The 27,785-nt window shown below is 37.1% G+C and overlaps 1 protein-coding gene across 7 annotated transcripts in view; it reads left to right on the top strand.

Annotated features, from left to right (window-relative positions):
• NBEAL1 (neurobeachin like 1) overlaps positions 1-27,785 on the top strand; it is a 222,282-nt gene that overhangs the window by 52,299 nt on the left and 142,198 nt on the right. For 6 of the 7 annotated variants that reach the window (XM_012446197.2, XM_012446193.3, XM_064373145.1 and 3 more), the window contains 5 exons: positions 4,648-4,730; positions 11,767-11,852; positions 16,721-17,027; positions 18,245-18,351; positions 26,841-26,927. In XM_012446197.2, the coding sequence (XP_012301620.2) occupies positions 4,648-4,730; positions 11,767-11,852; positions 16,721-17,027; positions 18,245-18,351; positions 26,841-26,927 (670 nt within the window). The remainder of the gene's footprint in view (positions 1-4,647; positions 4,731-11,766; positions 11,853-16,720; positions 17,028-18,244; positions 18,352-26,840; positions 26,928-27,785) is intronic. The other variant, XM_064373144.1, reaches the window with a different exon arrangement.

Here is a 27,785-nt window from a genome sequence, read left to right as displayed (position 1 = left end):
GAACAGTAAAGGTTGCTACCAGTTTCTTCTTCTGCTTTGTCCCAGAAGGATACCTGCCAAATGTCAGTCTGAGCTCTCCTTTATGAGGTGACTCTTTGGATATACGGGGGTCAGGAGCTGCTTGAGGAAGCAGTCCTTTATATTAGCTCAGGTGCTGAGCTGTGAGCCCCATTGTTCATTCAGAGCTGCTGGGCTGGTAAATTTAAGTCTGCAGCAGCAGAACTCATAAACCGCCCCCCTTTTTTTTCCCAGGTGTTCTGTCCCAGGGAGTTAGGGCTTTATGAGTTTCCGCTGTGCTGCTGCCTTTTTTTTTTCTTCAGGGCTGCCCTGCCCACAAGGAGGCAGCCTAGTCACTCTCAGCCTGCATAGGCTTCGCTGAGCTGCTGTGGGTTCCGCCCAGCTGCCGTGTGAACTTCCCTGCAGTCCTGTTTGTATGGGTGTAGTTAGAGCTGCTTCCTCATTGTTGGCCCGCCTCTGTAATCACAGGCTTTCTCTGTAATGGCGGGTTGCCGCAGCCATTGTAGGCTGGCTCAGTAATGGTGGACGCCCCTCCCCCACAGAGCTGGACCATCCCGGGTTCAGCTGTGCTTGCTGTGAAACTCTCAACCCAGAGCATTTCCAATTGCTGTTTTCTTGTTTTTGTTTTTGTTTTTGTGGGAGTGGGACCAGCCGGGCCTGATCTCCTGGCTCCCTGCCTCAGAGCCTTTTATTTTTTCGTTGATCGGTCGGCCCTCTCTCAGGTGTCCTGGTCGCCTGTTGAATAGACGCCGGGATCTGTGTGATTTCCCATGCGGCGACCCACTTCGCCGCTGAAACCGCGGCTCTGAGATTCGTGGCGCTTTTTTTGCCCGGGAATCTCCTGGCCTGGCTCCCTGTTTCAGCTCCCCTTGCTGGCTAAGTGGGAACACAGTCCCGTTTACTCTGCACTGGGATCCGCTGCACCGGGGCGCAGGCAAAACAGCCACGCCGGCCATAACAGCTGCGCTGGCAACCCGTGGGGCTCCTCCACCTGCGAATCTCCTGGTCTGTGGGCAATAAAAATCCGTCTGGAAATGTGGCGTCCACTCACCCTCTGCACTTTCACTCGGAGCTGCAATCCTGAGCTAGATCTAACCGGCCATCTTGGACTAGTGTCCTATTTTTTTACTTTTAGTAGAGACAGGGTTTCACCATGTTGGCCAGACTGGTCTTGAACTGCTGATCTCAGGTGATCCACCCATCTCAGTCTCCTAAAGTGCTAGGATTACAGGTGTGAGCCACTGCGCCCAGACGTGTGTGGTTTTAAATTGTCTCTCCACAATTACTTATTACTTGTAATTTAAAAATTAGTAATGATTTTGGACAGTACTGGACCAAATAATCCAGTTGGTTGAATGATCAAAATTAACTGATCATCAGTAGGAAGTAGATGGGCATCATGTGTTCCACATGTGATAACCCCAAGAAGGCCACATCATTGCTTACATGTTATTCTACCCAAGCATGCATAGTCTGAATCTAATTGTAAGAAAACATCAAGCAAATCCAAAATAAAGAGGATTCTAATTTTAAAAAAGGAGGGCTGGAGGACAACCTCCTTTAAAAATGTCACAAAGAGGGGTTATGGAAATGTTTCATGTTAAAAGAGGCTAAAGAGACACTAAATGAGGCTAAAGAGACACTAAATGAGACTAAAGACATTAAAAGAGGCTAAAGAGACCTCACCCTGGCCTGGAAGCTGTATTGGAAGGGGGAAATGCTACAAAGGATGTTATTGGGTGAATTGACAAAACTGGAATATGGTTGATAGATTACACAGAAGTATAGTATCAGTGTTAAATTTATTGAAGTTTATAACTATACTGTGGTATTATGTAAGACTATATCCCTATTAGTAAATATTCACTAAGATATTAAGAGATGAAGAGCCATGATACATGTAATTTCCCCTTAAATGTTCTGGAAAATTTTATGTGTGACTATATGCATATATAAATATATATATACACTATATATATGGAGAAAGTAAGCAAATGATAAAAATTTAGGAGGCTTGCTCAGTCGCTCATACCTGCAGTCCTAATACTTTGGGAGGCTGAGGTAGGAAAACACTTAAACCCAGGAGTTTGAGACCAACCTGGGCAACATAAAATCTTCATTTTCACAAAAAATTTAAAAAAAATTAGTTGAATGTGGTGGTTTATGCCTATGGTCCTAGATTTACAGGAGGCTGAGGTGGGAAGATTGCTTGAGCCCAGGAGTTAGAGGTTGCAGTGAGCTAGGATAGCACCACTTCACTCCAGTCTGGGCAATAGAGCAAGATGCTGTCTCTAAAAGAAAAAATTCGGGATAAAGTGTTAACAGTGAACTTGGGTAAACTATATTTGATGTTTTTTGTTCTATTCTTATTGTTGCAACTTTTACCAGAGCTTGAGCTTTTTCCAAATAAAATTTAAAAGTAAAAAGTAAGGGCCGGGTGTAGTGGCTAATGCTTGTAATCCCAGAACTTTGGGAGGCTGAGGTGGGCAGATCATGAGGTCAGGAGTTTAAGACCAGCCTGACCAACACAGTGAAACCCCGTCTCCACTAAAAATAGAAAAATTAGCTGGGTGTGGTGGTGGGCGCCTGTAATCCCAGCTACTTGGGAGGCTAAGGCAGGAGAATCACTTGAACCTGGGAGGTGGAGGTTGCAGTGAGCTGAGATGGCTCCACTGTACTCCAACCTGGGCGACAGAGCGAGACTTAGTCTCAAAAAAAAAAAAAAAAAAAAAAAGAATAACGATTATGTCCTAGGCATGATGTGATTGCAAAAAAAAAGCATGGTTAAATCAACCAAGAACATAGAAAACTGAGCTGCAAAGAAGTGTTTTACATCTCTCTCAGAAACCAGTTTATGTGTATTAGCATCTGCTAAATGCTAGATGCTTGGCCCAGATATCAAATAATAGAACAATTAACTATGCTATATTCTACAAATGATGTGAGACTAAAGTTCATTTTTAGCTTTACAAACTTAACTTATTGAAAACATGCAGTGCAAACTATTGTGCTTTAATTTTTGTGTTCTAATATATGTAGTAGTTCTTACCCCTTTTGTTTATGTTAGCATATTAAATTTTTATTACAAATATATTGGAAATTATGTTCATTTGTTACATCTAATACAGGGACTTTAGAATGAGTCATTGATCACAAATTGTAGAAGTGCATTTTTATTATGTTAATCAGGTGAGGATGCTTGTTGTTTGTAGCATAGGTTGTTTGGATAGGATATAAGCAATCTATTAGTTCATACCATAATTTATAAAGGATGCACAAAATAGAAATAATCTCATGGAAAAACCTAACTGAAAGCTAAATTAAATTTATCCTTTTTTAAAAAATTTAAAATATTTATCAACTCAGAATGAAGGGAAATTTTATCCTTTTAAACTTAATTTTTCTACTACATGACTTAATTTTTAATTTGAAACTCCAGTGAATTTTGTATTGTTACAAAGACATGAAAATCTTTGATAATGTATTAATTAAATAGAAAGATTATTAATGTTCTAACATGTTATGTTTAAAATTAAAATAAATACAGCTGGCGTAATTATTGTTCTGCCTTCCACACAGTGGAAATAGGCATAGATTTGGAAAGCAGTGCAGTAGCAAATGAGGTCTAATATGATTTCTAATGAATCTATCTGGTAGATCTGGATCTTAGAACTGTTTATTCTGCTATCAGTGAGTCTAGCTATGCTTATCCTATGTGGTTTGTTCTATGGTCAGTTGACATTTCTTCTTAGCTTTGAAATAATTATAAGGGAAGTAGTTTCAATAGCTCAGTTATGGTCATTAAGAAGAAAGCATCTTAGACTAGTGCTTTATCAGTAGATTATATTTAGATGTACAGAATTTCTATGTGGCTGTCCTTTAGATATTTTATTTTTGTTAGCTTTATCTAGTAATTTTAAGTGCTTTTTCAAGGAATGAAAAAAATGTCTCTGATTTTTATAAATTTACCATCTACTAGTTGGAAGTATCATCATAATACTACTCTTTATTCTCCAATCTCCACACTACTATGCCCATCTAAGAGATTCATTTTGTATTGAATTGAAATGTTCTTGATAAAAGCACATGCAATTTATATTGGCTTTACCAAAACCTGAAGAAAAATGACATACATCAAAACTACTAGAATTGTCATTAAAAACAAAAATAATCCCAGCCCATACTGGATCTGTATCCTCAAGATGAAAGAAGCTAATGTGGCCTCATTATCTATTATTACAAAGTTTCAGAAAGTGGCAGCGTAGCCTGGATTTCTGAAAAATTTCAACTTTAATAATATGCTACTAGTCTGAGCTGTCAGTTTAGCATTACTGCTGAACAAATTCTTTTACAGATTGGAAATTTTAAGGCTTCTTGTTTATTTTCCAGTTATTTGGAGATTTAACCTAGCTACCATGTTGCATAATTCAAAAAAATAAATCTTTTAATTGATGAACATTTAAGTTATTGGCTAGACTTCCTTTTCAAGATTATGCCAATCCTAGAGATACATAGTTCAAGACACAAATCTAAAGTAAAATACCAAATTTGTTTTATAATTGTTTTTGTAATTGTGCCATTTCTGCTTGCCCATGTTGCAATTTATTATTAACTTCTTTTTAATGATAGACGAATCCTTAGTACTGTGGAAAAGAGCAGACAGAAATATAAACCAGCTTCTCTCACAGTGGAATTCGTTCCTTTCTTTTATCGTAAGTAACACCTCTAATTTCTCTTGCTATGATTATCGTCTTATTCTGATTACTTTTTATTCTTACTCTGATTCTGATATTGATTCAGTTTTGTGAATTTATAAAATAAAAGTTGTAAAAACATGTCACTGGAGTAAGTTACATGATTTGTGTTTGGCTGCAATTATTGTACGTGGTTTTATTTAATTTGCTGTTCTCAAAGTGTTTTTTCTTTTTTGAGAATAGCTCAATATTTTAATGATGGTGGTTTATTTTATTTTATTTTTGAGACAAAGTCTTGCTCTGTTACCCGGGCTGGAGTGTAGTGGTGTGATCTTGGCTCACCACAACCTCCACCTCTAGGGTTCAAGCAATTCTCCTGCCTCACCCTCCCAGATAGCTGGAGTTATAGATGCGGGTCACCACACCTGGCTAATTTTTGTAATTTTAGTAGAGATGGGGTTTTGACATGTTGGCCAGGCTGCTCTTGAATTCCTGACCTCAGGTTATCCTCCCACCTCAGCCTCCCAAAGTGCTAGGATTACAGGTGTGAGCTACTGCACGCAGCCAATGGTGGTATATTTTAGAACTTCAGAATTTTTACTGAAAATAGGAAACTTGAGAGAGTTAGTCACTGTATATGTGACTTTTATATGCCATCTTTCAAAAATATAATTTGCAGAATATAAAAGGAATGCTGTGTTTCTTGCGTATGTATTTCCCATTCAAATTTGTCACTTAACATTTTGCCATATTTGCTTCAGTTCTTTCTTTTCCCTGTGAAATGAAACAAGACAGAAATAGTCCTTTGTTTGCTTGCTGAAGATGACTATATTGCTGACTCTGCTTGACCACCAGTAGTGATACTGGCTTTAGCTAGGTAATGAAGCTCCACAATAGACCATCTCCGGAAACTGGCCTCACTTAGAAAATACAGGACAGGAAACCCAGCATGCCAGTAGAACAGTGTAAGGTGTTTCTATTCAGCAGGAGTCCTCCACAGCCATCCAAGGGCTATTCTTTGGTCTTCCAAGTGAAGTTATAAAATCAAATTGGTGTATCAGGGAGCCACTTGGCTTAGAAGTAAAGTATCCCATAGAAGCCTTTGTCTCTTGTATGTATAGATTGTGCACATATTTTGTTAATTTATCCCAAAGTATTGTATATTTTATATGCTTTGTAAATGATTTACTCATTTTTTGGGAGAGATGAGGTCTCATTCATTTGCCCAGACTGCAGTGCAGTAGTGCAATCATAGCTCACTATATAACCTCTAACTTGTGAGCTTAAGTGGTCCTCTTACCTCAGCCTCCCAAATACATAGAACTACAGGCATGTGCCACCATTCCTGGCTAATTAAAAAAATTTTTTTCATGGAGACAAAGTCTCACTATGTTGCCTAGGCTGGTCTCAGACTCCTGGCCTCAAGTGATCTTCCTATCTCAGCCTCTCAAAGTATTGGGATTACATGTGAGAGCCACCATGCCCAGCCTGATTTATTTTAAATTGTATATTTCATTTTTAAAACTAGTATTTAGAAATATAATTTGTTTTTACATATTGATTTTTATATCCTTGTTCTCACATGTGGAAAGGAACAATTCAGTCTTTCACCATTAAATACAGTATTAGCTGTATGTTTTTAAAATAGATGCCCTTTATTAAGTAGAGGAAATCTTATTTTAACCCTAGTTTGCCAATAGTTGTTATTATTGAATGGACATTGACTTTTTAAAAAATGTATTTTTACTTCATCTATTTGAGGTGCTTGTTAATTGATAAAATACTTAGATTGATTTTCAAATATGAAACTAACATCATATTTCTGGCCTAAACTACCTTTGGTTGTGATTATATACTGATATTAAATTTTCTGTCTTTTTTTTTTTGAGAAACAGGGTGTTGCTCTGTTGCTCAGTCTGAAGTGCTATGGTATAATCATAGCTTACTATATAGCCTGAAACTCCTGAGCTCAAGTGATTTTCCTGCCTCAGTCTCCTGAGTGGCTGGGATTACAGGCATGCGCCAACATACTCAGCGTATTAGTTTATTCCCACACTGCCATAAAGTAATACCTGAGACTGGGGTAATTTATAAAGGAAAGAGGTTTAATTGGTTAATGGTTCTGGAGGCTGTATAGGAAGCAGGATAGCCTCTGCTTCTGGAGCTCTTATTCATGGCAGAAGGCGAAGCAGGAACAGGGACAAGTGTGAGGAAAGTGGGGAGGTGCTACACACTTTTAAATGACCAGATCTCGTGAGAACTCTGTCATGAGAACAGCACCAAAGGGATGATGCTAAACCATTTATGAGGGATCTGCCCCCATGATCCAGTCACTTCCCACCAGCTCCCAATCCAACACTGGGGATTACAGTTGAACATGAGATTTGGGTGGGGACATAGATCCAAACCATATCAACTGGCTAACAAAATGTTTTTGTAGAAACGGGTCTTGCTATGTTGCCTCCAGGCTGGTCTTGAACTCCTGGCCTCTAGTGATCCTCCTTCCTCAGCCTTCCAAAGTGCTAGGATTATAGTATATTATCCTTTTTATGTAATACTACATTTGATTGGCTAATATTTCATTTAAAAGTTTTGTACCTCTCTTCAAGGATGATAAGGGTTTGTAGGATTTTTTCCTTTATATATCTTGTATGGTTTTTGTCTTAGCTTGGATTGTCATAACAAAATACTATAGACTGGGTGGCATAATAACAGAAATTTATTTCTCACAGTTATGGAGGCTGGAAAGTCTAGCAGGGTTTATTTTGTAGGGAGATTTCTCTTTGTGGCTTGCAGATAGTAAACTTCTTGCTGTGTCCTCACATGTTGGAAAAAGACTGTTGCCTCTTTCTCTTCTTACAAGGGCACCTGTTCTCTTTGATCAAGGCTCTACTTTTATGACCTCATTTAACTTAAATCATCTCTTTAAGACCATATCTGCAATACAGTCACATAGGGGTGGGGTGTTAGGGCTTCCACATATTAGTTTTGGGGGTACACAGTTCACTCTATACCACCCTTTCCTTGCTCCACACCCATTCATGAACTTATCACATACAGAATACATTCTTTTCATCCTAACAGCCCCAAATGTCTTAACTCATTCTCACATCAACTCTGTAAGTGTAAAGTTCAAAATCTTATCTAAATATCTAAATCTGATTCTGCTGAGACTGAAGTTAAATTCTTCCTGACTCGAAATCCCTCTCCAGCTGTAAACCTCTGAAAATGGGTAAGTTATGTAGCCAGAATACAATGTTGAAACAGGTGTAAGATACACATTCCAATTCCAAAAGGGAGATAGTGGAAGGAATAAAGGGATAACAAGTCTTAGGTAAGCCGAAAACCTAGTAAGGTAAATTCTCTTGGGCATTAAAGCTTAAGAATAGTCTGCTTTGGTTTGATACTCTACTCTCCATGGCCACTGGGGGGCTAGTGTCACCCACCCATCCCAGCTCTCTGCAAGGGCCCCACCCATAACACCATCTGTGAGGGCAGCCCCACCCTTGAGGCACTGAGTAGGTCATACTGGCCCACAGAAACCTGACCTGTGGTCCTGCCCTTTGAAAGCAAGAAAGAGGAAACAGCCTTGCCTCCTGGATCTTTGGTGGGAGTGGCAGCCCTCATGATCTCTGAATTGCTTTCGGAGTTATTTTTATCACACATTCAAACTGAATAGCTTTATGGTCTGGTCTATGGAATCCAAGAAGTCCAACAGTCTACCTTCATTCCTTCCCACTTTCTCTGTCCACTTTAGTTCAAAATGGTAGTGTCTTTTCTGGTACAATCCCATATCCATTCCTGGCTTCACTGAGCTGGCTAATTAAGTCCACTAGTTATACCCATGATCTGTTTCAGTCATATCCTCAGTATTTTCTTCAGAACAAGCTTTCTTGTGTGTTTGTTTTTTGTAATTTGGATAGGCTGAGAATTTTCTAAATCTTCAACTTCTGGTTCTTTTGGACTTAACAGTTTCTTCAGTTTATTTCTCTCCTCATTTTACTATAAGCAGTCAGAAGGAGAAATCAAGCTGCTCCTTCAATACTTTGTTTAGAAATCACCTTAGCTAAATATCCGGTTTCATTGCTTGCTGCAAGTTCTGCCTTCCACAAAACACTAGAACACAGTTCAGCCAAGTTCTTTGCCACTTTATAATAAGGATCACCTTTCTACTAGTTTTCAATAACATACTCCTTATTTATGTTTGAGAGCTCACCAGAATTGCCCTGAAGGTCCGTATTTCTAGCATGTACCTCAAAACTCTTCCAGCTTCTACCCATTACCCAGTTCTAAAGCTGCTTCTGTATTCTTAGGTCTTTGTTATAGTAGCACTCTACTTCTTTGTACCAAAATCTGTCTTAATCTGTTTGGGCTGGTATAACAAAATACTATTGATTTGGTGGCTCAAACAACAATACCGGTCATATTAAATGAGTTAGGGTTCTTTTTTCCCCTATTTTCTGTGAGAGTTGGTTTAACAATGCTATTATGATTTTCTTAACATTCACCAGCAAATCTGGACCTGGAGATTACTTTGTGGAAAGTTTTTGTTTTGTTTTTCATTGAGACAGAATCTTGTTGTTTTGTCCAGGCTGGTCTCAAATTCCTGGGCTCAAGTGATCCTCCCACCTCAGCCTCCTGATTAGCTGAGACTATAGGCATGTGCTATTGTTCCCAATGTGAAAAGGTTTTAAATTATGGAGTAGATTTATTTACTAGATAAAGGGCTACTCAGATTATTTTTTCTTGTGTTTGTTTTTGTAATGCATGTCTTTCAAGGAATTTGTTTTTCATCTGTGTTGAATTTATTGGCATAAAGTTGTTCATATTATTTCTTCATCTATCCTTTTTAAATCTATGGACTCTAGGTTGATGTCTCCTCTTTCATTCCTGACATTGATAATCTACATTTTTCTCTCTTCTTTTTTCTTGATGGGTCTAGCTAGAGGTTTTTAGATTATATTGATTCTGGCACATGCCTGTAGTCCTGGCTACTTTAGAGGCTGAGGCAGGAGGACCACTTAGCCTAGGGGTTTAGAGATGTAGTGAACTATGATTTGCACTTAGGAATAGCCACTGCATTCCAGCCTGGGCAACATAGTGTGACCCTGTCTCTTAAAAAATTATATTGATCTTTTCATTGAACTAGCTTTTGATTTCACTGATTTTCCTCTATTGTTTATTCATTTCCTTTTTCATTATTTTTTCTATTTAATATTAACTCCCTCTTAATTGCTCTTCTTTTTCTAGCTTCTTAGAGTAAAAGTTCAATCTTTAATTAGATATTTATTTAGACCTTTTCTAGAATGAACATGAATCATTACTTTAGTTGTGCCCCACAGACTTTGATATGTTTAATTTTGTTAAATTAAAACAATTTTTTGTTCTTTTGGTTTAAAATATTTTCAAATTGGGGACATGTCAGTCAAAGGATACAAAATTTTGGTCAGGTAGAATAAATTCAAGAGAGCTACTACATAACGTTGTGACTGTAGTTAGTAACAATGCATTGTTTACTTAAAAATTGCTAAGCACATAGCTAAGAGAGCACTCACCACAAAAAAAGTTAAGTATGTGAGGTAGTGTATATGTTAATTAGCTTGATTTAGCCATAATGTATACATATTTCAAAATACCCTGTTGTTCACCGTAAATATATGCAACTTGTATTTGTCAATTAAAAAAGATTAAGTTAATAAAATGAAAAAGAATATGTTGTTTAACCTGCAAATGTTTGGAGAGTGTCCTGACCTCAGGTGATCCACCCACCTTGGCTTCTCAAAGTGCTGGAATTACAGGTGTGTAAGCAGTAGTAGTGTCAGTGGGTTGAGGAATAGGTCAAAGAGAGACTTATTTTTCCTTGTCAGTTATTTTATGCTGTTTTTTTCTTTGTCGTGTGCATGTATAGCCTTTTTAAAAACAATATAACGTTAAAAGAAAGGTTATTATTAGTACCAGAATTTTATTTTATTTTTATTTTTATTTTTTATTTTTTTTTGAGACGGAGTTTCGCTCTTGTTACCCAGGCTGGAGTGCAATGGTGCGATCTCGGCTCACCGCAACCTCCGCCTCCTAGGTTCAGGCAATTCTCCTGCCTCAGCCTCTTGAGTAGCTGGGATTACAGGCACGCGCCACCATGCCCAGCTCATTTTTTGTATTTTTAGTAGAGACGGAGTTTCACCATGTTGACCAGGATGGTCTCGATCTCTTGACCTTGTGATCCACCCGCCTCGGCCTCCCAAATTGCTGGGATTATAGGCGTGAGCAACCGCGCCCGGCCAGAATTTTAGAATATTGGCTCTGGAGTGGACCCAGGAAATATATTTGTCCAACTCATTCATTTTATAGTTGACTAGTTATGGTCAGTTTTTACTAATGAGAGGTAATAGTCTTAGTAAAGAGACATCTAGGCCGGGCGCAGTGGTTAACGACTGTAATCCCAGCACTTTGGGAGGCCGAGGTGGGTGGATCACCTGAGGTCAGGAGTCCGAGACCAGCCTGGCCAATATGGCGAAATGTCGTCTCTACTAAAAATATAAAAATTAGCCAGGTGTGGTGGCAGGTGCCTATAATCCCAGTTATTCCAGTGGCTGAGGCAGGAGAATCGCTTGAACCTGGGAGGCAGAGGTTGCAGTGAGCTGAAATTGTTCCATTACACTCCAGCCTGGGCAATAGAGTGAGACTCCATTTCAAAGAAAAAAAAGAGAGAGACATCTAATTTTATGCCAGTTTGGGTTAGTTTGTAGCCCTGTCAGTAGCCATGTGACTTGAGCCAAGATATTAACTTCTGACCTTCCTTTTTCTCATTTATAAATGGGAGCCAAATATCATCCTTATATGGAGAATTATGAGAACTAAATGAGATGACATAAATACCTAAAATGCTATCTGGTAGATGGCTTCTCTTTTCCTAAGACAAAATGCATATCAACCGTGCCTTTTAACACAGATTAGCCTTTTCACAAATAGTTCATGTTTGTATCAGACATTCCTTAGAGATAAATCATATTGTGAAAGAAAATATTATTTATTTATGTGTGTAATATATTTACAGAATGTTTTCAGGAAAGTGAACATCTCAAGGAAAGTCTTAAGTGTTGCTTATTGCATCTCTTTGGAGCCATTGTAGCCGGTGGGCAGGTAAGAAAAATGTTGAAATTTTATAAATAAAATTGTAATTAACAGTACAAAAAGCTTTCCATGGATTATTTGGTGTATTCTTTGTCTTTTTATAATTTAATTCATCATACAAATATTGAATTTATATATTGTTTTAAACTAATCTACTTTTATTTTCCAAAAAACCTAAGTATTGTTTGCTTAGGTTTACTGACAATAAAATTACTGAATAAATACGCAAAATTAACGATTTTTGGTATTTTAAGTTTTTATTTATGTTAGCTTTCAGATACTAGTTTTTATTTCAGATGACAGAGGAAATCAACCTTATCAGTTCACTTGATGAAATCAAACTCTAGTAGTCTGGTTTCTAAAGACAGGAATTTATTCACTCTTCTGTGTACCTATAATACTAAATGCATCTTTGTATGTTTTTTTTTTTTTTTCCAAAAAAATCTAGTGTTTCAAAATTTACAAAAAAGAATTTCTAATATATATTTTTTAAGGTAAGCATCTAAGTACTGTCATAAACTTTTTGGTTTTTGTTTTTTGAAATGGGGTCTTGCTGTGTTACCTAGGCTGGAGTGCAGAGTCACAATCGTTGGCTCACTGCCACCTCTGCCTCCCAGGTTCAAGTAATCCTCCCCCCTTAGCCTCCCTAGTAGCTGGGACTACAGGCACACACCACCATGCCCAGCTAATTTTTGTATTTTTAGTAGACACAAGATTTTTGCCATGTTGCCCAGGCTGATCTTGAACTGCTGGGCTCAAGCGATCTGCCCACCTCAGCCTCCCAAAGTGCTGGAATTACAGACATGAGCCCACCATGCCCAACCACTGTCATAAACTTTGAATATAAATTCTAGTTGACAAAAGGATTATAGTTCAGAAAGTGCATTCTTATACATATGTTTTCTTAAACCACACAGTTTAGATCAGAGGTTCCTAACACTTTTTGTACTTTTTATATCATACATCCCTTTGGCAATCTGATAAAACCCTTTGTCAGAATGTTTTTAAATGCCTGAAATAAAGGAAACCAATTAAACTGAAATGCAGTTACTAAAATATTAATAAAACAAATCTATGATGTAGTAATATGTGCTTTTTTTTCCTTGCATTTTTTTGATTATACTTTAAGTTCTGGGATACATGTGCAGAATGTGCAGGTTTGTTACATAGGTATACACATGCCATGGTGGTTTTGCTGCACCCGTCAACCCATCATCTACATTAGGTATTTCTTCTAATGCTATCCCTCCCCTAGCCCCCCAATCCCCCAACAGGCTGGGTGTGTGATGTTCCCCTCCCCATGTCCATGTATTCTCATTGTTCAGTTCCCACTTAAGAATGAGAACCTGCAGTGTTTGGTTTTCTGTTCCTGTGTTAGTTTGCTGAGAATGATGGTTTCCAGCTTCATCCATGTCCCTGCAAAGGACATGAACTCATCCTTTTTTATGGTTGCATAGTATTCCATGGTGTATGTGCTACATTTTCTTTATACAGTCTATCATTGATGGGCATTTGAGTTGGTTCCAAGTCTTTGCTATTGTGAATAGTACTGCAGTAAACATATGTGTGCATGTGTCTTTATAGTAGAATGATTTATAATCCTTTGGGTACACACCCAGTAATGAGATTGCTGGGTCAAATGGTATTTCTCATTCTAGATCCTTTAGGAATTGCCACACTGTCTTCCACAATGTTTGAATTAATTTACACTCCCACCAACAGTATAAAAGTGTTCCTATTTCTCCACATCCTCTCCAGCATCTGTTGTTTTCTGACTTTTTGATGATCTTTCTAACTGGCATGTGATAGTATCTCATTGTGGTTTTGATTTGTATTTCTCTAATGACCAGTGATGATCAGCTTTTTTTCATATGTTTGTTGGCCACATAAATGTCTTCATTTGAAAAGAGTCTGTCCATATCCTTTGTCCACTTGCACTTCTTTATAATACATTAAATAAAAAAGTTATAACAGCAAATCTAGAAACTAATGTAACTTTCAAGAAGAAATTAGCATAAATTATATTTTGAGAGACTATAACAGCTATAATAAATGAAAATGCATAAGATTTTTACTGGTGACAAAATTTCAGGTTTGTTTTGTTTTGAGACAGGGTTTTGTTCTGCTGCCCAGAGTGGAATGCAGTGGCTCTATCACGGCTCACTGCAACCTTGACCTCCTGGGCTCAGTCAGTTCTCCCACTTCAGCCTCCTAAGGACTACAGGTGCATGCCACCACACCCGGATAATTTTTGTATTTTTTGTAAAGACACTGTTTTGCCATGTTGCACAGGTTGGTCACAAATTCCTGGCTCAAGCAACCTGCCTACTTAAGACTCCCAAAGTGCTGGGATTACAGGTGTGAGTTACTATGCCAGGCCAACAAAATCACAAGTATTATTTATACTACTGTGGTTTTGTTACTTACATTTAAATTTCAAGGAAATACTCAATTTTAGTTAGAGATTATAAGAAATTAAGATATCTATTTTTTCCCATCCATGTTTACAGATCTCCTTAATTCCCTCCCCTCTATCCCTCTGTTTCTTTCTCTTAGGTTGAAAGTTCTTATCTTCTCTTTTTTAAGTATCAGTTTTTTCTTTCACATTAAACATTCTCTTACTAACATCAATGTACTATGTTCTTAATATTGTTGTACCAAATTACATATTATAATTTTAAAAACTTAGAAACCTGTATTTTTAAAAACTTAAGTAAATTTTATTTAAAGATACAAAATTATGCCAATAATACTCCAGGCATATTACCCTATTATTTGGGGCATTAGGAGGAAATTCTTGTCTACCTTCAGGAAGACATCATAAAGATTAATGCTTAGATATTTATTTGAGTTCAAGAGCCTTTTATAAGGCTCTTTAACTTATAGCTATGGGGAACTTTTAATCTTCTAGCAGTAAGCAGTTGTTATTTGTTTGATAATTTATCATTTCTTACTCTGTTTGGAGATTTGAGAGAGTATAGTTTTTGTTTCTCAGGTGAACTTCGTAAAAGTTGACTTTATGTATTTTGGGGATTTCTTTTTTATTTAATATGTCCAATTTAGATATTTTATTGAGTATTAATTTTGTAAATACCATTCTGAGTTTAAGAGTTTCTGATCTGTTGGTACTGATGCAATTCCCTTTTCCTCCTTGTTTTTGCTCTGTTTTGTTTTCTCTCTGTATTTGTTTTCATTGAATGGCCCTTATGCTCAATGGCCTTTTTTAAAAAATTATTTTTATTCATTTTTACCTTTGTACCTTGTTAGCCTCCAGAGCACTACTGAAATTTCCTTCTCTTTTGTTTGTCCTGTCCTTTTTTTTGGTACCTTGCCAGAGTCGCTAGTTAGGTTTCCTGGTGGACTGTGTGACCTTCTCCTCTTCACTCTAGTAGAAGCAAAGAGTCTCCTTGTAGTGAGACAGGTGGTGACCAGAATCTTATTTTCCAGTTTAGGTTGCCTTAATCATGTTTCAGTATTAGCTGATTTCCTTCTTTTGGGTCATTATCTCCCCATTTCTATAATTTCTCTACTACACTGAAAAAATGAGTAAGTATACAGGAATGAAAACGGAAGTGGCATTGTTATGACTAATGTAGAAGCTGATTGGATCTCTTTCTCTTTTTGAAAACACAGAGACTTGTTCTTGTTAGTGCCTAGGGGTAGTCAAGCCCCAAGAGACCTCCGTAATGAAACCTAACACTGAAATCAAGTTGTTACTGGAAGTCCAATTTGTTATTTTATATACTGAAAATCCTTGTGGTCCAGGCATAGTTATAGTGGGATTTATATCAAAGTTAGAAAGTTGTTTGTTGAATATGGCATTAGTATGAGGACATTTAGATGAATTGATTTCCGTGTTTTACTGGTCACCTTGACATATAGCTACTAATTACTTAATGTATGGAGTTTCAGAAACATGTTTGTAGAATTGAAACCAAACCAGTCATCTTAAATGTTTAAATCAGTTGTGATGAATTTTCTGTAACCAACCTGGAAACCTGAGAGAGACTTAACCAATTTGAAGTTGTTTTTTATTTGTTTGATTTTACCTAAGAAATCCAGGTTTAGGCAGTTCTTGCCTGGTACAGCAGCTCAGTGAGAACATCAAAGACTGAGGTCCTTTGATATTCCTGTTCTTTCTGTACCCTGCTCTTTAATCTTGGACTTATCTCTTCATGATATAAAGGCGGCTCTAAGCATTATGTCTATGTTCAAGGCAGGAAAAGTGAAAGGACCAAGGGCAAAGAGTCCTTCCCTTTTTATTTATAAAATGATACCCTCTTCATAGTCTACTACCAGATAACCTTGACCAAAACTATATCACATGGCTACCCTTACCTGGCTACCCTTTCCTTCCTCTCAGAAGTACGTTTTCTGAGAGGAAGGAAAGATTTAATATGTATGAACCACTAGCAGTGTCTGTCAGAGTATCTGTTACAAATTTTTATGTGTTTATTTATTAAAAGAAAAGGTTGACCAGGCACAGTGGCTGACATCTGTAATCCCAGCACTTTGAGAGGTCGAGGTGGGCAGATCACCTGAGGTCAGGAGTTCAAGACCATCCTGACCAACATGGAGAAACCCCATCTCTACTAATAAAAATACAAAAATTAGCTAGGCGTGGTGGCACGTGCCTGTAAAACAAGCTACTCGGAAGGCTGAGGCAGGAGAATCGCTTGAATCCTGGAGGCGGAGGTTGCTGTGAGCCAAGATTGCGCCATTGTACTCCGGCCTGGGCAACAAGAGCAAAACTCAGTCTCAAAAAAAAAAAAGAAAAGGAAAGGTTGCCTACAGATATATTAAATTCTCATTGTTGCACACATAGAGTACTCTTCAGTTAGGTTTAGGTTTCATTTTTATTGTCTCTAATGTTTCAGAGGAATGCTTTGCAAGCAATTTCTCCAGCCACTATGGAAGTTCTTATGCGAGTTTTGGCAGATTGTGATTCCTGGGAGGATGGAGATCCTGAAGAAGTGGGTAGGAAGGCAGAACTAACTCTGAAGTGCCTTACGCAAGTGGTACATATCCTTCTCAGTAGCAACTCTGATCAGCGTCAAGTGGAAACCAGTACTATTCTGGAGAACTATTTTAAATTGCTAAATTCAGATCCTTCAGCTTTACCTAATCAAAGAAGGTCCAGACATTGGGAAAGCCGATTTATTGCTCTACAGATCAAAATGCTAAGTAAGTATTACATAATGACAACTTTTTCTAAGTCTGTTTTTTATTTTCATATCTCCCACTTTCTTTTGAAATACAGGGCCATTTTATGGAAACTCTTGATTATTTAATTCAGATATCATGTGGCTGCTTAGACTTTGACTTCAAAATAATTTATATAGAATTGATGTGTTTGTTACAACCTCTTTGCTTTAACAATAACAAAGTCAAGTCTCTATATTGTTTTGAAAGTGTAATCTCCTAAAAGCATCAATGTTAAAAAGAAAGCTATGACTTTGAAATTCTAGGAAAAGTAAATTTTCAGAAAGCACCATTTGTAGTAACCTATGGCAAAGAATCACATACAATAAATTTTGTATGTGCCTCTGTAACATCTCTGTAGGGGTCACTTCAAAAATCTGCCCTTTCTCGGTAGCAGTGGGTGCAGTGGCTCATGCCTGTAATCCCAGCACTTTATCATAAGGTCAAGAGATCAAGACCATCCTGGCCAACACAGTGAAACCCTGTCTCTACTAAAATACAAAAATTAGCTGGGCATGGTGGCGCATGCCTGTAGTCCCAGCTACTCGGGAGGCTGAGGCAGGATAATTGCTTGAAGCCGGGAGGGGGAGGTTGCAGTGAGCCGAGATCGCGCCACTGCACTCCAGCCTTGTGCCTGGCGAAAGAGCAAAGAGCGAGACTCTGTGTCAAAAAAAAAAAAAAAGTCCTTTCTCTAGAGGGCCTCTGTTTTTGTTTTTTTTTCCTTAGAGCCTGTGTGTGTGTGTGTGTGTGTGTGTGTGTCTTTGTCTTTGTTTCTCTTTCCTTCTCTTTGTGTTAGTTGTTTTGTTACTCTACTTATTTATCTTTGTCTCTCTGCTCTGCAAGCTCCTTCACTAATATGATTTCTTATTGTATTCCCATGTAAGGTGGTTAAATAAAATATTAATAACTGACAGTTCCTTATAGAAATGAAATGTTTTCATTAAAGCTAAACTAGGAAATTCAGTGAAAAGAAAAGTTCTTTATATCCTGCCATACAGACATAACCAACATTAATGGTTTGGTGTATAGTTTCTAGAGGCATACAAATGCTTTTATATGTTTGTGTATGTCAGTGTCATTTTAAAAATATTAAAAACCATAATTGTTTTAAAAATTAAAAAGAAAAATGATTAGCGTAAATGTTTGTATGATCCCAAATTTTCACTTTTGCATGGATGATTTTCTTTTTATTTTCCTAGATACCATCACAGCCATGTTAGATTGTACAGATAGACCTGTTCTTCAGGCTATTTTTCTTAACAGCAATTGCTTTGAACATCTCATACGACTGCTACAGAACTGCAAGGTATTTTTCTATTATTGTTGTTGTCTTTGATTTTAAGAAGATACTGTTTTTTGTTTTGTTGCACATTTGAGCATAGTTTTACTACTAATTTAACCAAGTTTTCTCTTGAATTGAAACTAGTATTAAATCACTTGAAATTGTCTAAATACTTGAAAGATAGTTAAATTGGAATTTCTTTGTATGTGAAGCATTTCAGTTTATGAAGTATATTATTTTCATTCCATCCAGGAATATCCTTGAGGCCCTGTAGGTTATTAGTTGCTTCTGAGCTCTTCTATTTGTGCCTGAGTGTACTAAGATGAGTATTTGAAAAACAGTTGTTTCTCATGGAAACACTGTCTTCTACCACAGTTTGTAGACTCCAGGTTACATATCCTATAAATGCATGCCACTGATTATAGTGAGTATTATATAAAACGTGGATTTCTTGGTGCAAATTGATTACTCCAACTCAAATTATATGTCATTCACTGAATAATGTTTTTGAATAAGAAATAGCCTTCGTTTTTTTTTTTTTTTGAGGCGGAGTCTTGCTCTGTCACCAGGCTTGAGTGCAGCGGTGAAATCTTGGCTCATTGCAACCTCCACCTCCTGAGTTCAAGTGATTCTCATGCCTCTGCCTCCCGAGTAGCTGGGCCTACAGGAGCAGGCCACCACGCCCAGTTAATTTTTTATATTTTTAATAGAGATGGGGTTTTACCATGTTGGACTGGATGGTCTCGATCTCTTGACCTCGTGATCTGCCCACCTTGGCCTCCCAAAGTGCTGGGATTACAGGTGTGAGCCACCGTGCCTGAACAAGAAATAGCTTTTTTTTTTTTTTTTTGGATACAGAATCTCACTCTGTCACCCAGGCTGGAGTGCTATGGCACAATCTCGGCTGACTGCAGCATCTGCCTCCTGGGTTCAAGTGATTCTCCTGCCTCAGCCTCCTGAGTAGCTAGGACTACAGGCACGCACCTCCACACCTGGCTAATTTTTGTATTTTTAGTAGTGATGGGGTTTCACCATGTCAGCCAGGATGGTCTCCATCTGCTGACCTTGTTATCTTCCCGCTTCAGCCTCCCAAAGTGCTGGGATTACAGGCGTGAGCCACTGCGCCCAGCCAGAAATAGCTTTTTAATTAAATGATTTATTTAACAAATATTTATTGTGTACCAATTGTGTATCAGACACTTTTCATTTGATATCACAAAATATATGTTGTCCTCATAATGACCACTTTATAATTTAGGCAAGAAGTTTCAAAGTGAGGGTTTCAGTTTAGTTCTTTTTGACTTCAAGTCTATTTGTTCCTAACTTTTACACCACGTAATGACTCAAATGATGATTTTGGATATTTATTTCCATTCTTCTCTCCAAATATGTGATATTTTTGCATAATTTAAATAAAGTTCATAAATGATTTGGTGCCCTGTCAGGGTCAAATAACGTTTTTAAAAATTTTAATTAAAGTAATACATGCTCATTGTAAAATGGAAACATTGATAGCATATTGATTCTCCCATACAATAATAAATATATTAATTGCAAAATTGTTGCTCATGGGGGAAAACTGGTAATAATTCCCATACTTCCTAATGTAAAAATATGTATTTCTATTAATGAAAAAGTAAGATCCTACATCAAGCTGAATAGTATCAATAGAATACATTTATAAATATATTTTGATAGCTCAAAATCATATTATAGCACTAATACAAAATTTTGAAGCAACCAACTACTTGATAACTTTTTCATTATCAGTGTTAACCTTTTCTGCAGTTATTCAAAGGTTGTGAAGGTTAATGCAGACTTGTAGAAACCTTAATATGTTTGTAAGTGAATTTTATACAATGTACCATTGTTATTTTGTAACAAAACAGTATTTTGATGCAAAAATATGAAATAGAAAGAACAGACTTCTTGAAACATTAAAAAAAATTTTTGTTTCTCAAATGTCAGTACACTCATCTTCTTTTCTACATTCATGTTTTTTTCTGTGTATCACTGTGGCCACTTGTTAGTCTTTCTGGAATATTGCCCGTTCTAAAAATGCTGGCATTCCCTGTTTGGTTCTAGGCTCTTTTTTCCAACCTTCTTAATTTGCTTGTCCTTTAGATGTCTCAACTGCATGTGTGGCTTTAGATATCATCTATAATATCCACATTTTTTGTTGTTAGTTCAGTTTCCTTAAGGAGTTCTACTTGAATGTCTCAAAAATCTCAAATTTGTTACATCTAAAATGGAACAGTTCATCCCCTACTCTTTTGTCTCCCATTTCTTGTCTTATCCCTACAGCTGCTTAAGTCATCCAGGCTGGAGTACAGTAGTACCAACTCAGCTCACTGCAACCTTTGCCTCCTGGGTTCAAGTGATTCTTCTGCCTCAGCCTCCCAAATAGCTGGGATTACAGGTGCCTAACACCACACCTGGCTAATTTTTGTATATCTGGTAGAGATGGGTTTTCACCATGTTGGCCAGGCTGGTCTTGAACTCTTAACCTCAGGTGATCGGCCCTCCTCAGCTCCCAGAAGTGCTGGGATTACAGATGTGAGCCACTGCACCCGGCCTGCTTTTCCTGTATTGTTAATTTCAGTCAGAGGCACTGTTATCTTCCCAGTTTCTCAAGGGAGAAACTTGGAAATCAGTCTCAAGTTTTCATGATCTCTCTCATCTCCCACATCTGCTTATGTCACTAAAATTGACAATTTCAGGTTTTCCCCCTTTTCATTCTTTTTTTTTTTTTTTTATTTGAGATGAAGTCTTGCTCTGTCACCCAGGCTAGAGTGCAGAGTGCAGTGGCGTGATCTTGGCTCACTGTAACCTCTGTCTCCCGGGTTCAAGTGATTCTCCTGCCTTAGCCTCCCAAGTAGCTGGGATTACAGGCGCCTGCCACCATGCCTAGTTAATTTTTGTATTTTTATAGAGATGGGGTTTCATCATGTAGGCCAGGATGGTCTCCATCTGCTGACCTCATTATCTACCCGTCTCGGCCTCCCAAAGTGCTGGGATTACAGGCGTGAGCCACCATGCCCAGCCCCTTTTCACTCTTACCCCATTCTACACTGAAGTTAAAACTATCTTTTTGATACGTCAATCGATATCATCATTGAATTGAATGTCATCAAAATTCTTTAAGATGTCCTCTCCAAACCATTAAAATATTCTAGTGATCTTAAAATCTCCTTACCATGACTTGTGAAAGGCTCTAAGACATCTGACTCGAGGCCTGCTTCTTAAGCTTTTCTTACAAAGACCCTTATTAAGCCCTTCATGTTTTCTTATTCATGCTTTTTTATCTATCTCCTTGATGCTCTTATAGCTACTTGAAATAATTTCTTTCCTGCTCTTTTTAAAAAATTACTACATAATATTTTCTGATGCTGCTAGGTCTAGATAGATACATATTTTTGGCCCCTGTAGTATCTTTTACAAGTTTATAGGGTGACACTTAAATTTTTTTGTTTCATATTCAACTGTGATCTATTTGAAGCCAAGCAGGCTGACTTTAATCTCTTCTCTCCCATCATTAGGTATTTGGCACACAGTAGAAGCTTAATAAATAAAGTCGAATTGATTAAATTTGTGGTTGGTTGCCTTGAACAACAGGATTATATTAGGGTAGGGGAGCAGAATAAATATCAGAAATAAAATATATTTGGTTTAAAAATTTGCCTGGCTGCACAACTCTCTCCCAAAGAAGGGGCATAAAATGCTTTTCCTCGTCCCTTTCCATCTTTACTTTATGGCCAGCATTTATTAGAACAGCTGCATCATGTATTAAATGATATAAACTACAATGGGATACTATCCTCCTTTTATGTATAAATTCATTACAAATGTTAAATTATTTATTATATGTATTGGAATATGATTAATTTAAAAATTAGGATTCATTACAATTTTTTTCAGTACCAATAATTATTTATTTATTTATTGTATCTTCCCAGGGAAAGGAGAAGGGAAGGGAAAAGAATCAGCATGTATATTACAAAATGATTAGAAAATAGAAAAGGAAGTACCTGGTATAGCAAAACCAACCATCAAATAAATATACCTCATTGATGGGGTCTCCAAAGACCGAAGGAGCTGTCTCCTGCAGTTCAGAAATGAGGTGAAGGGATCAGGAAAAGAACAGACAGGTGCCCTCCCTCTCTCCCCATAATTCAAGATTTCACACAAAGCTCTGGTTTCTAATAGTAAACATGGAGTTACATTCTTCTATCTCCTATTAAACAACCTCTGGCCACTGACATAAGTTTCTTATACCTGCATAAAAGTTTCAGAGTGACTTGCATATACATTCATATTCCCTTTCTTGGCCTCCTGACACCACTTTCTACATGGAAGACCCTCAATTGTGTCTGTCTGCTTTAAGATTAAAGATTAAATAGGCTTGATCCATCTGAAATACAGCAGTGTCTTAAGTGTTTGGCATGAATCACATCAAGAAAAAGTCTTGACTTGGGAGATTGGAAACAAGGGATGGATGGTTCCTGGTTTCTTCTGGATTTTTGCATAAATAATTTAAGAATTGCAGAGATGCCCCAAGAATTAACCATGTATGTGTCTGTAGAGTACAGTGGCACAATCTTGGCTCACTGCAACCTCTGCCTATACCTGTGTGGCTTTATCAGTTATAAAGACAAATACAATGATAAAACCAACATCTCACATGCGTAAAGAATCTGCTAATTGGTGGGGCACAGTGGCTCATGACTGTAATCCCAGCGCTTTGGGAGGCTGAGGCAGGCAGATCATGAGGTCAGGAGATCGAGACTATCCTGGCTAACATGATGAATCCTCATCTCTACTAAAAAAACAAAAAATTAGCCAAGTGTGATGGCATGCGCCTGTAGTCCCAGCTACTCGGGAGGCAGAAGAATCACTTGAACCCAGGAGGTGGAGGTTGTAGTGAGGTGAGATCACGCCACTGCACTCCATCTTGAGGCCACAGAGCGAGACTCTGTCTAGAAAAAAAAAAAAGAATCCGCTAATTACACACTTATAGGGTCATAGATAGGGTCATCTCTAGGATACAATATAGTTCCTACTAAAATTTCTTAGCATTGGTTTTTCTTCAGTATATGAAACTCAGATATAATAAATTTCTAATATGAATAACATCTTTTTAAAAAATACAAAGCTGTTTGTCATAGCTATCATGATGGTGAGCTAATGTTTGTTCTTTGTATTGTGGTATAGCCCAAAGTTTCTTAAAATTTATGTCTGGAAACTTGCTGACAGTCAAATGACTTTTAAAAATTAATTATTTGATACCACCTGTCACATTTTATTTTGAAACAAAAATACTGGAGAAGAAACCCCTATAAAGAGGGAAAAGTGGTTGGGCGTGATGGCTCACACCTGTAATCACAGCACTCTGGGAGGCTGAGGTGGGCCGATCGCTTGAGGTCAGGAGTTTGAGAGCAGCCTGGCCAACATGGCAAAACCCCGTCTCTACTAAAAATATAAAAATTAGCTAGGTGTGGTGGTGTGCGCCTGTAATCCCAGCTAATCAGGAGGCTGAAGAATCATTTGAACCTAGAGGGTGGAGGTTGCAGCGAGCCATCCCACCACTGCACTCCAGCCTGGGTGACAGGGCGAAACTCGATCTTTAGTAATAGTCTTCCTTATTTCAAGAATTTTTTTTTGTCAGAATCACTTTAGATTTATCACTAGACATTGAAGCCATTAAGTCTTTACAACAAAGGGGAATCTTTAAATAAGCTTCTAAACTTCTTCATTATACAAATAAGGAAAAGTATCCTGAGGCATTAAATGATTAGCCCAAGGTCAACACTAATCATTGATGGAGGTAGGATTTCTTACCCAGGTTTTCTGACCCTAAGTCCATTGTAATATGTAATTTTCTAATTGTATTACTGGAACTTAGGGTCACTGTTCAGTCAGTAGGAAAAAAATGTTTTCTATGTATTAAATATAGGAGAATCAGCTGTTATTGATATAAAAACATTTTATGGACATATTTGATATGATTCCTGAATATATAAAAATCATTGGAATCTTGTGAAAACCTAAGTTCCCAAATATATTGCATGATGCTATATAGATGTCTACAATTTTTTGTTTAAATTATTTTTTGTTAGTAAAGAATGAATCCTTTATGCTCTTTTTATGCAGTAGTACAGAATCAAGACAGTTTTGCTGTTTACACATTTAGAACCATTGGAAACTTTGGCAAATAAAGTTTAAAGTAGCATAAACAATTTATGAATCTAGGCAACCTTAAGCTGACTGCTGCCATTTTCATACTTTCTTTTTGTATGAGAGTCATCAACCTATTTAAATATGCATTGATTTCCTTAAGTATTTGTGTAAAGGCTTCTTGGCTTGGCAAAATGAGTTTCATCATACTATAGAGTACTTTACAATTCCATGGAATCATATGTTAAACTTTTATGATAGCTATGATGAACCTTAAACATTTGTCAGTTATTTTGTTTTATTAAATTTCAGGGCTATGATTTGAATTAACATAAATTTTTTAAGCTGACCAAAGATTGTTCATATGAATTGCTATATTGCTTTCTGGAAAGATGTTACTCGTTTTTACATTGATCAGTTTTATCTGACCATTTGTTTCCCTTTACCTAAATATGAAATATTATTATTTTAAAAACCTTTGCTTGTAATAATGCCACCTTTCAGTTTTTTGTTTTGTTTGTTTGAGTCAGAGTCTTGCTCTGTCACCCAGGCTGGAGTGCAATACTGCTATTTCAGCTCACTACAACCTCTGCCTCCAAGTGATTCTCCTGCCTCAGCCTCCCCAGTAGCTGGGACTACAGGCAGGTGCCAACACACCTGGCTAATTTTTGCATTTTTAGTAGAGACAGGGTTTCACCATGTTGGCTAGGCCGGTGTCCAACTCCTGACCTCAGGTATCCTCCTGCTTCGGCCTCTCAAAGTGCTGGGATTATAGGTGTGAGCCATGCCTGGCCGGCCTGGCCGACACCTTTCATTTGTTAAGTCTCTGTTATGTGCCAGATACTATGCTAATAAGCTAGTGTGGATGATGTCATTTAATATGTATAGCTATTTGATAAGGTATTTTTCTCCCTATTTTTGAGAAAAGCTTGGCAAAGTAATTTTCCTTAAAATCTGATAGGCAATAAGTTGCAGAACCAAAATTTAAACTCAAGTCTCTGATTCCAAGACCTATAGTGTATATATCAATTTATTGTTACGTTAAGCCTTACATATACTCTTGCATAACATAATACCATACCTTTATCTAGATTATTTTGTAGTGCATATTTCAGCACATAACTTGACCTTTTGTTTTCTCATTTCTAAAATAATAGAACTTCCTAAGAACTCCTTTTCTTAGGATGCTCTTAATAAGTTCCTTTATAAATCTAACTCTCTCCCCCTTTTAATCTCATTTGAACTTTCTTTCTCTGTACCCAAACTGTGGGCAAGGCAAAGGCCTTTTGTGATGCTGAGTTTTATGTACTGAAACTAAAATACTTGATTCCTTTATTTTATTCAGAAGAGAATAATGCCCATGTATGCTAAATATAATCTCAATCTTTCTTTACAGAATACAAACTAATATAAATTAAAGTTAATTCTTGATGACTTTGGAGAATGCTTTTAAACTAATGTTTTAACAAAATGTGTGGTCAGATAAATTTTGGAAATGCTGCACCCTGACCTCTCTTGCCAAAGTACATATTAGCATATTTGAGACTCTGAAATGTATTTTTAGAAAGAACTGTTTTTAAAGTTAGTTCGATAGCATTTCACAGACTTCCTTAACTATAGAACCCTTAGTGGATGTTATGTACTACAGTACCTTAGTCTGTGTCAGTAACAGCTTTTCTTCTTTTCTGTATGTATTAGTCCATTTTCACACCGCTCATAAAGTCATACCTGAGACTGGGTAATTTACAAAAGAAAGTGGTTTAATGGACTCATAGTTCCATGTGTCTGGGGAGGCCTCACAATCATGGTGAAAAGTGAATGGCTCATCTTACATGGCAGCAGACAAGAGAAGAGAGCTTGTGCAGGGAAACTTCTCTTTATAATATAAAACCTTCAGATCTCATGAGACTTATTCATGTATCATGAGACCTCCCACCGAGTTTCTCCCACAACACATGGGAACTGTGGGAGTTACAATTCAAGATATTTGGGTGGGGACACAGAGCCAAACCAGATCACTGTGAGACATTCTTTGCTGATTCTTTAAGAATTTAGGAATTTTAACTAATTCTAATTATTGCCATTGTTTCTTATTTTAGTAACTTTGAATTCCAAGAGAGAAGTATATAATAATTATATAGTATATAAACTACTGTGAGTTCGTAATCTAAAAAGTGAATAATCTTTAATTTCTAAAAGTGTGGTATACTTCACAAGGGAATTCTTGCATTTATTTTCAAGAGACATGGAAACCCTTTAAGCTTCATTGCTGCTTATAGGAAACAATGTAATGTTCTTTCTCCATTATTCTTGTCTATTCTTGTCTCTGTTTTTAACAGCTATTTTTAAATGCTAACAATAAGGTGGCAGACAAGAACGAGAAAGACCTTGCCAACAAATTACTGACAGAAATGAATGAGGACCAGGTATCTACAAAGCCTGCATCTTGTTTCAGCTGAAGTCCAAAATCAACCAATGGGAATAACTATTCCTGTGCTTTTCATCTTATGCATAAGATACACAAACATTGTCTAATTCTAATATTCATTAATTATTTTTGAAAGTTACTAAAAAGTTAAAATAAAAAATTACTTTCATCTAAAGGATGAATATCTTGGTGGTTGATACAATCAATCAATCAATACCATTCCCTCTACGTTGTATGGTCTTTTCAATTTGAGGAGATATAAAGTACAGGAATGGGATCTCAATATCAATGCTGTCTACCTGGTGGTGACTTTTCTAAGCACTGTGATATATTGGGACCTTAGGGCTTTCTTTGTGAATATGTATGGTCATTGTTAATATCTTGATTCTTTGCTTCTTATTGACAAGTCACGATTATAATTCAATGGACAACCTGAATCTTGGAGGAAGGGAAGAAGATACTGAAGTCTCTCTTAATTTAGCATAAAGCTTGACTTTTTGTGTTCTAGAAATTCAAGTCTATACAAGTATAATAAAGCAAAAATATGTAATTTATTTTGCTTCTCTCAGTACATTAGGTAATTTAGTTTGAAAAAGGCCAGGCGTGGTGGCTCATGCTTGTAATCTAAGACTTTGGAGGCCAAGGCGGGCGGATCACCTGAGGTTGAGAGTTCAAGACCAGCCTGACCAACATGGTGAAACCCCGTCTTAAAAAAAAAAATCATGAAAGAAAAAACAAAAAAAAGAAAACAACAACAACAAAAAAAGAAAAAAACCCTACCTTTAAAAATTATTTTTCTTTTCCAAAATATTTTCAAGAAAATTTACGTAATGTCTTAATATTGTATTAACATCCA

This window comes from Aotus nancymaae, unplaced genomic scaffold (assembly GCF_030222135.1).
Source record: "Aotus nancymaae isolate 86718 unplaced genomic scaffold, 86718_ANA_hifiasm-v0.15.2.pri h1tg000008l, whole genome shotgun sequence".
NCBI lineage: Eukaryota > Metazoa > Chordata > Mammalia > Primates > Aotidae > Aotus > Aotus nancymaae.
This window is presented reverse-complemented; position numbering and strand designations above follow the sequence as displayed.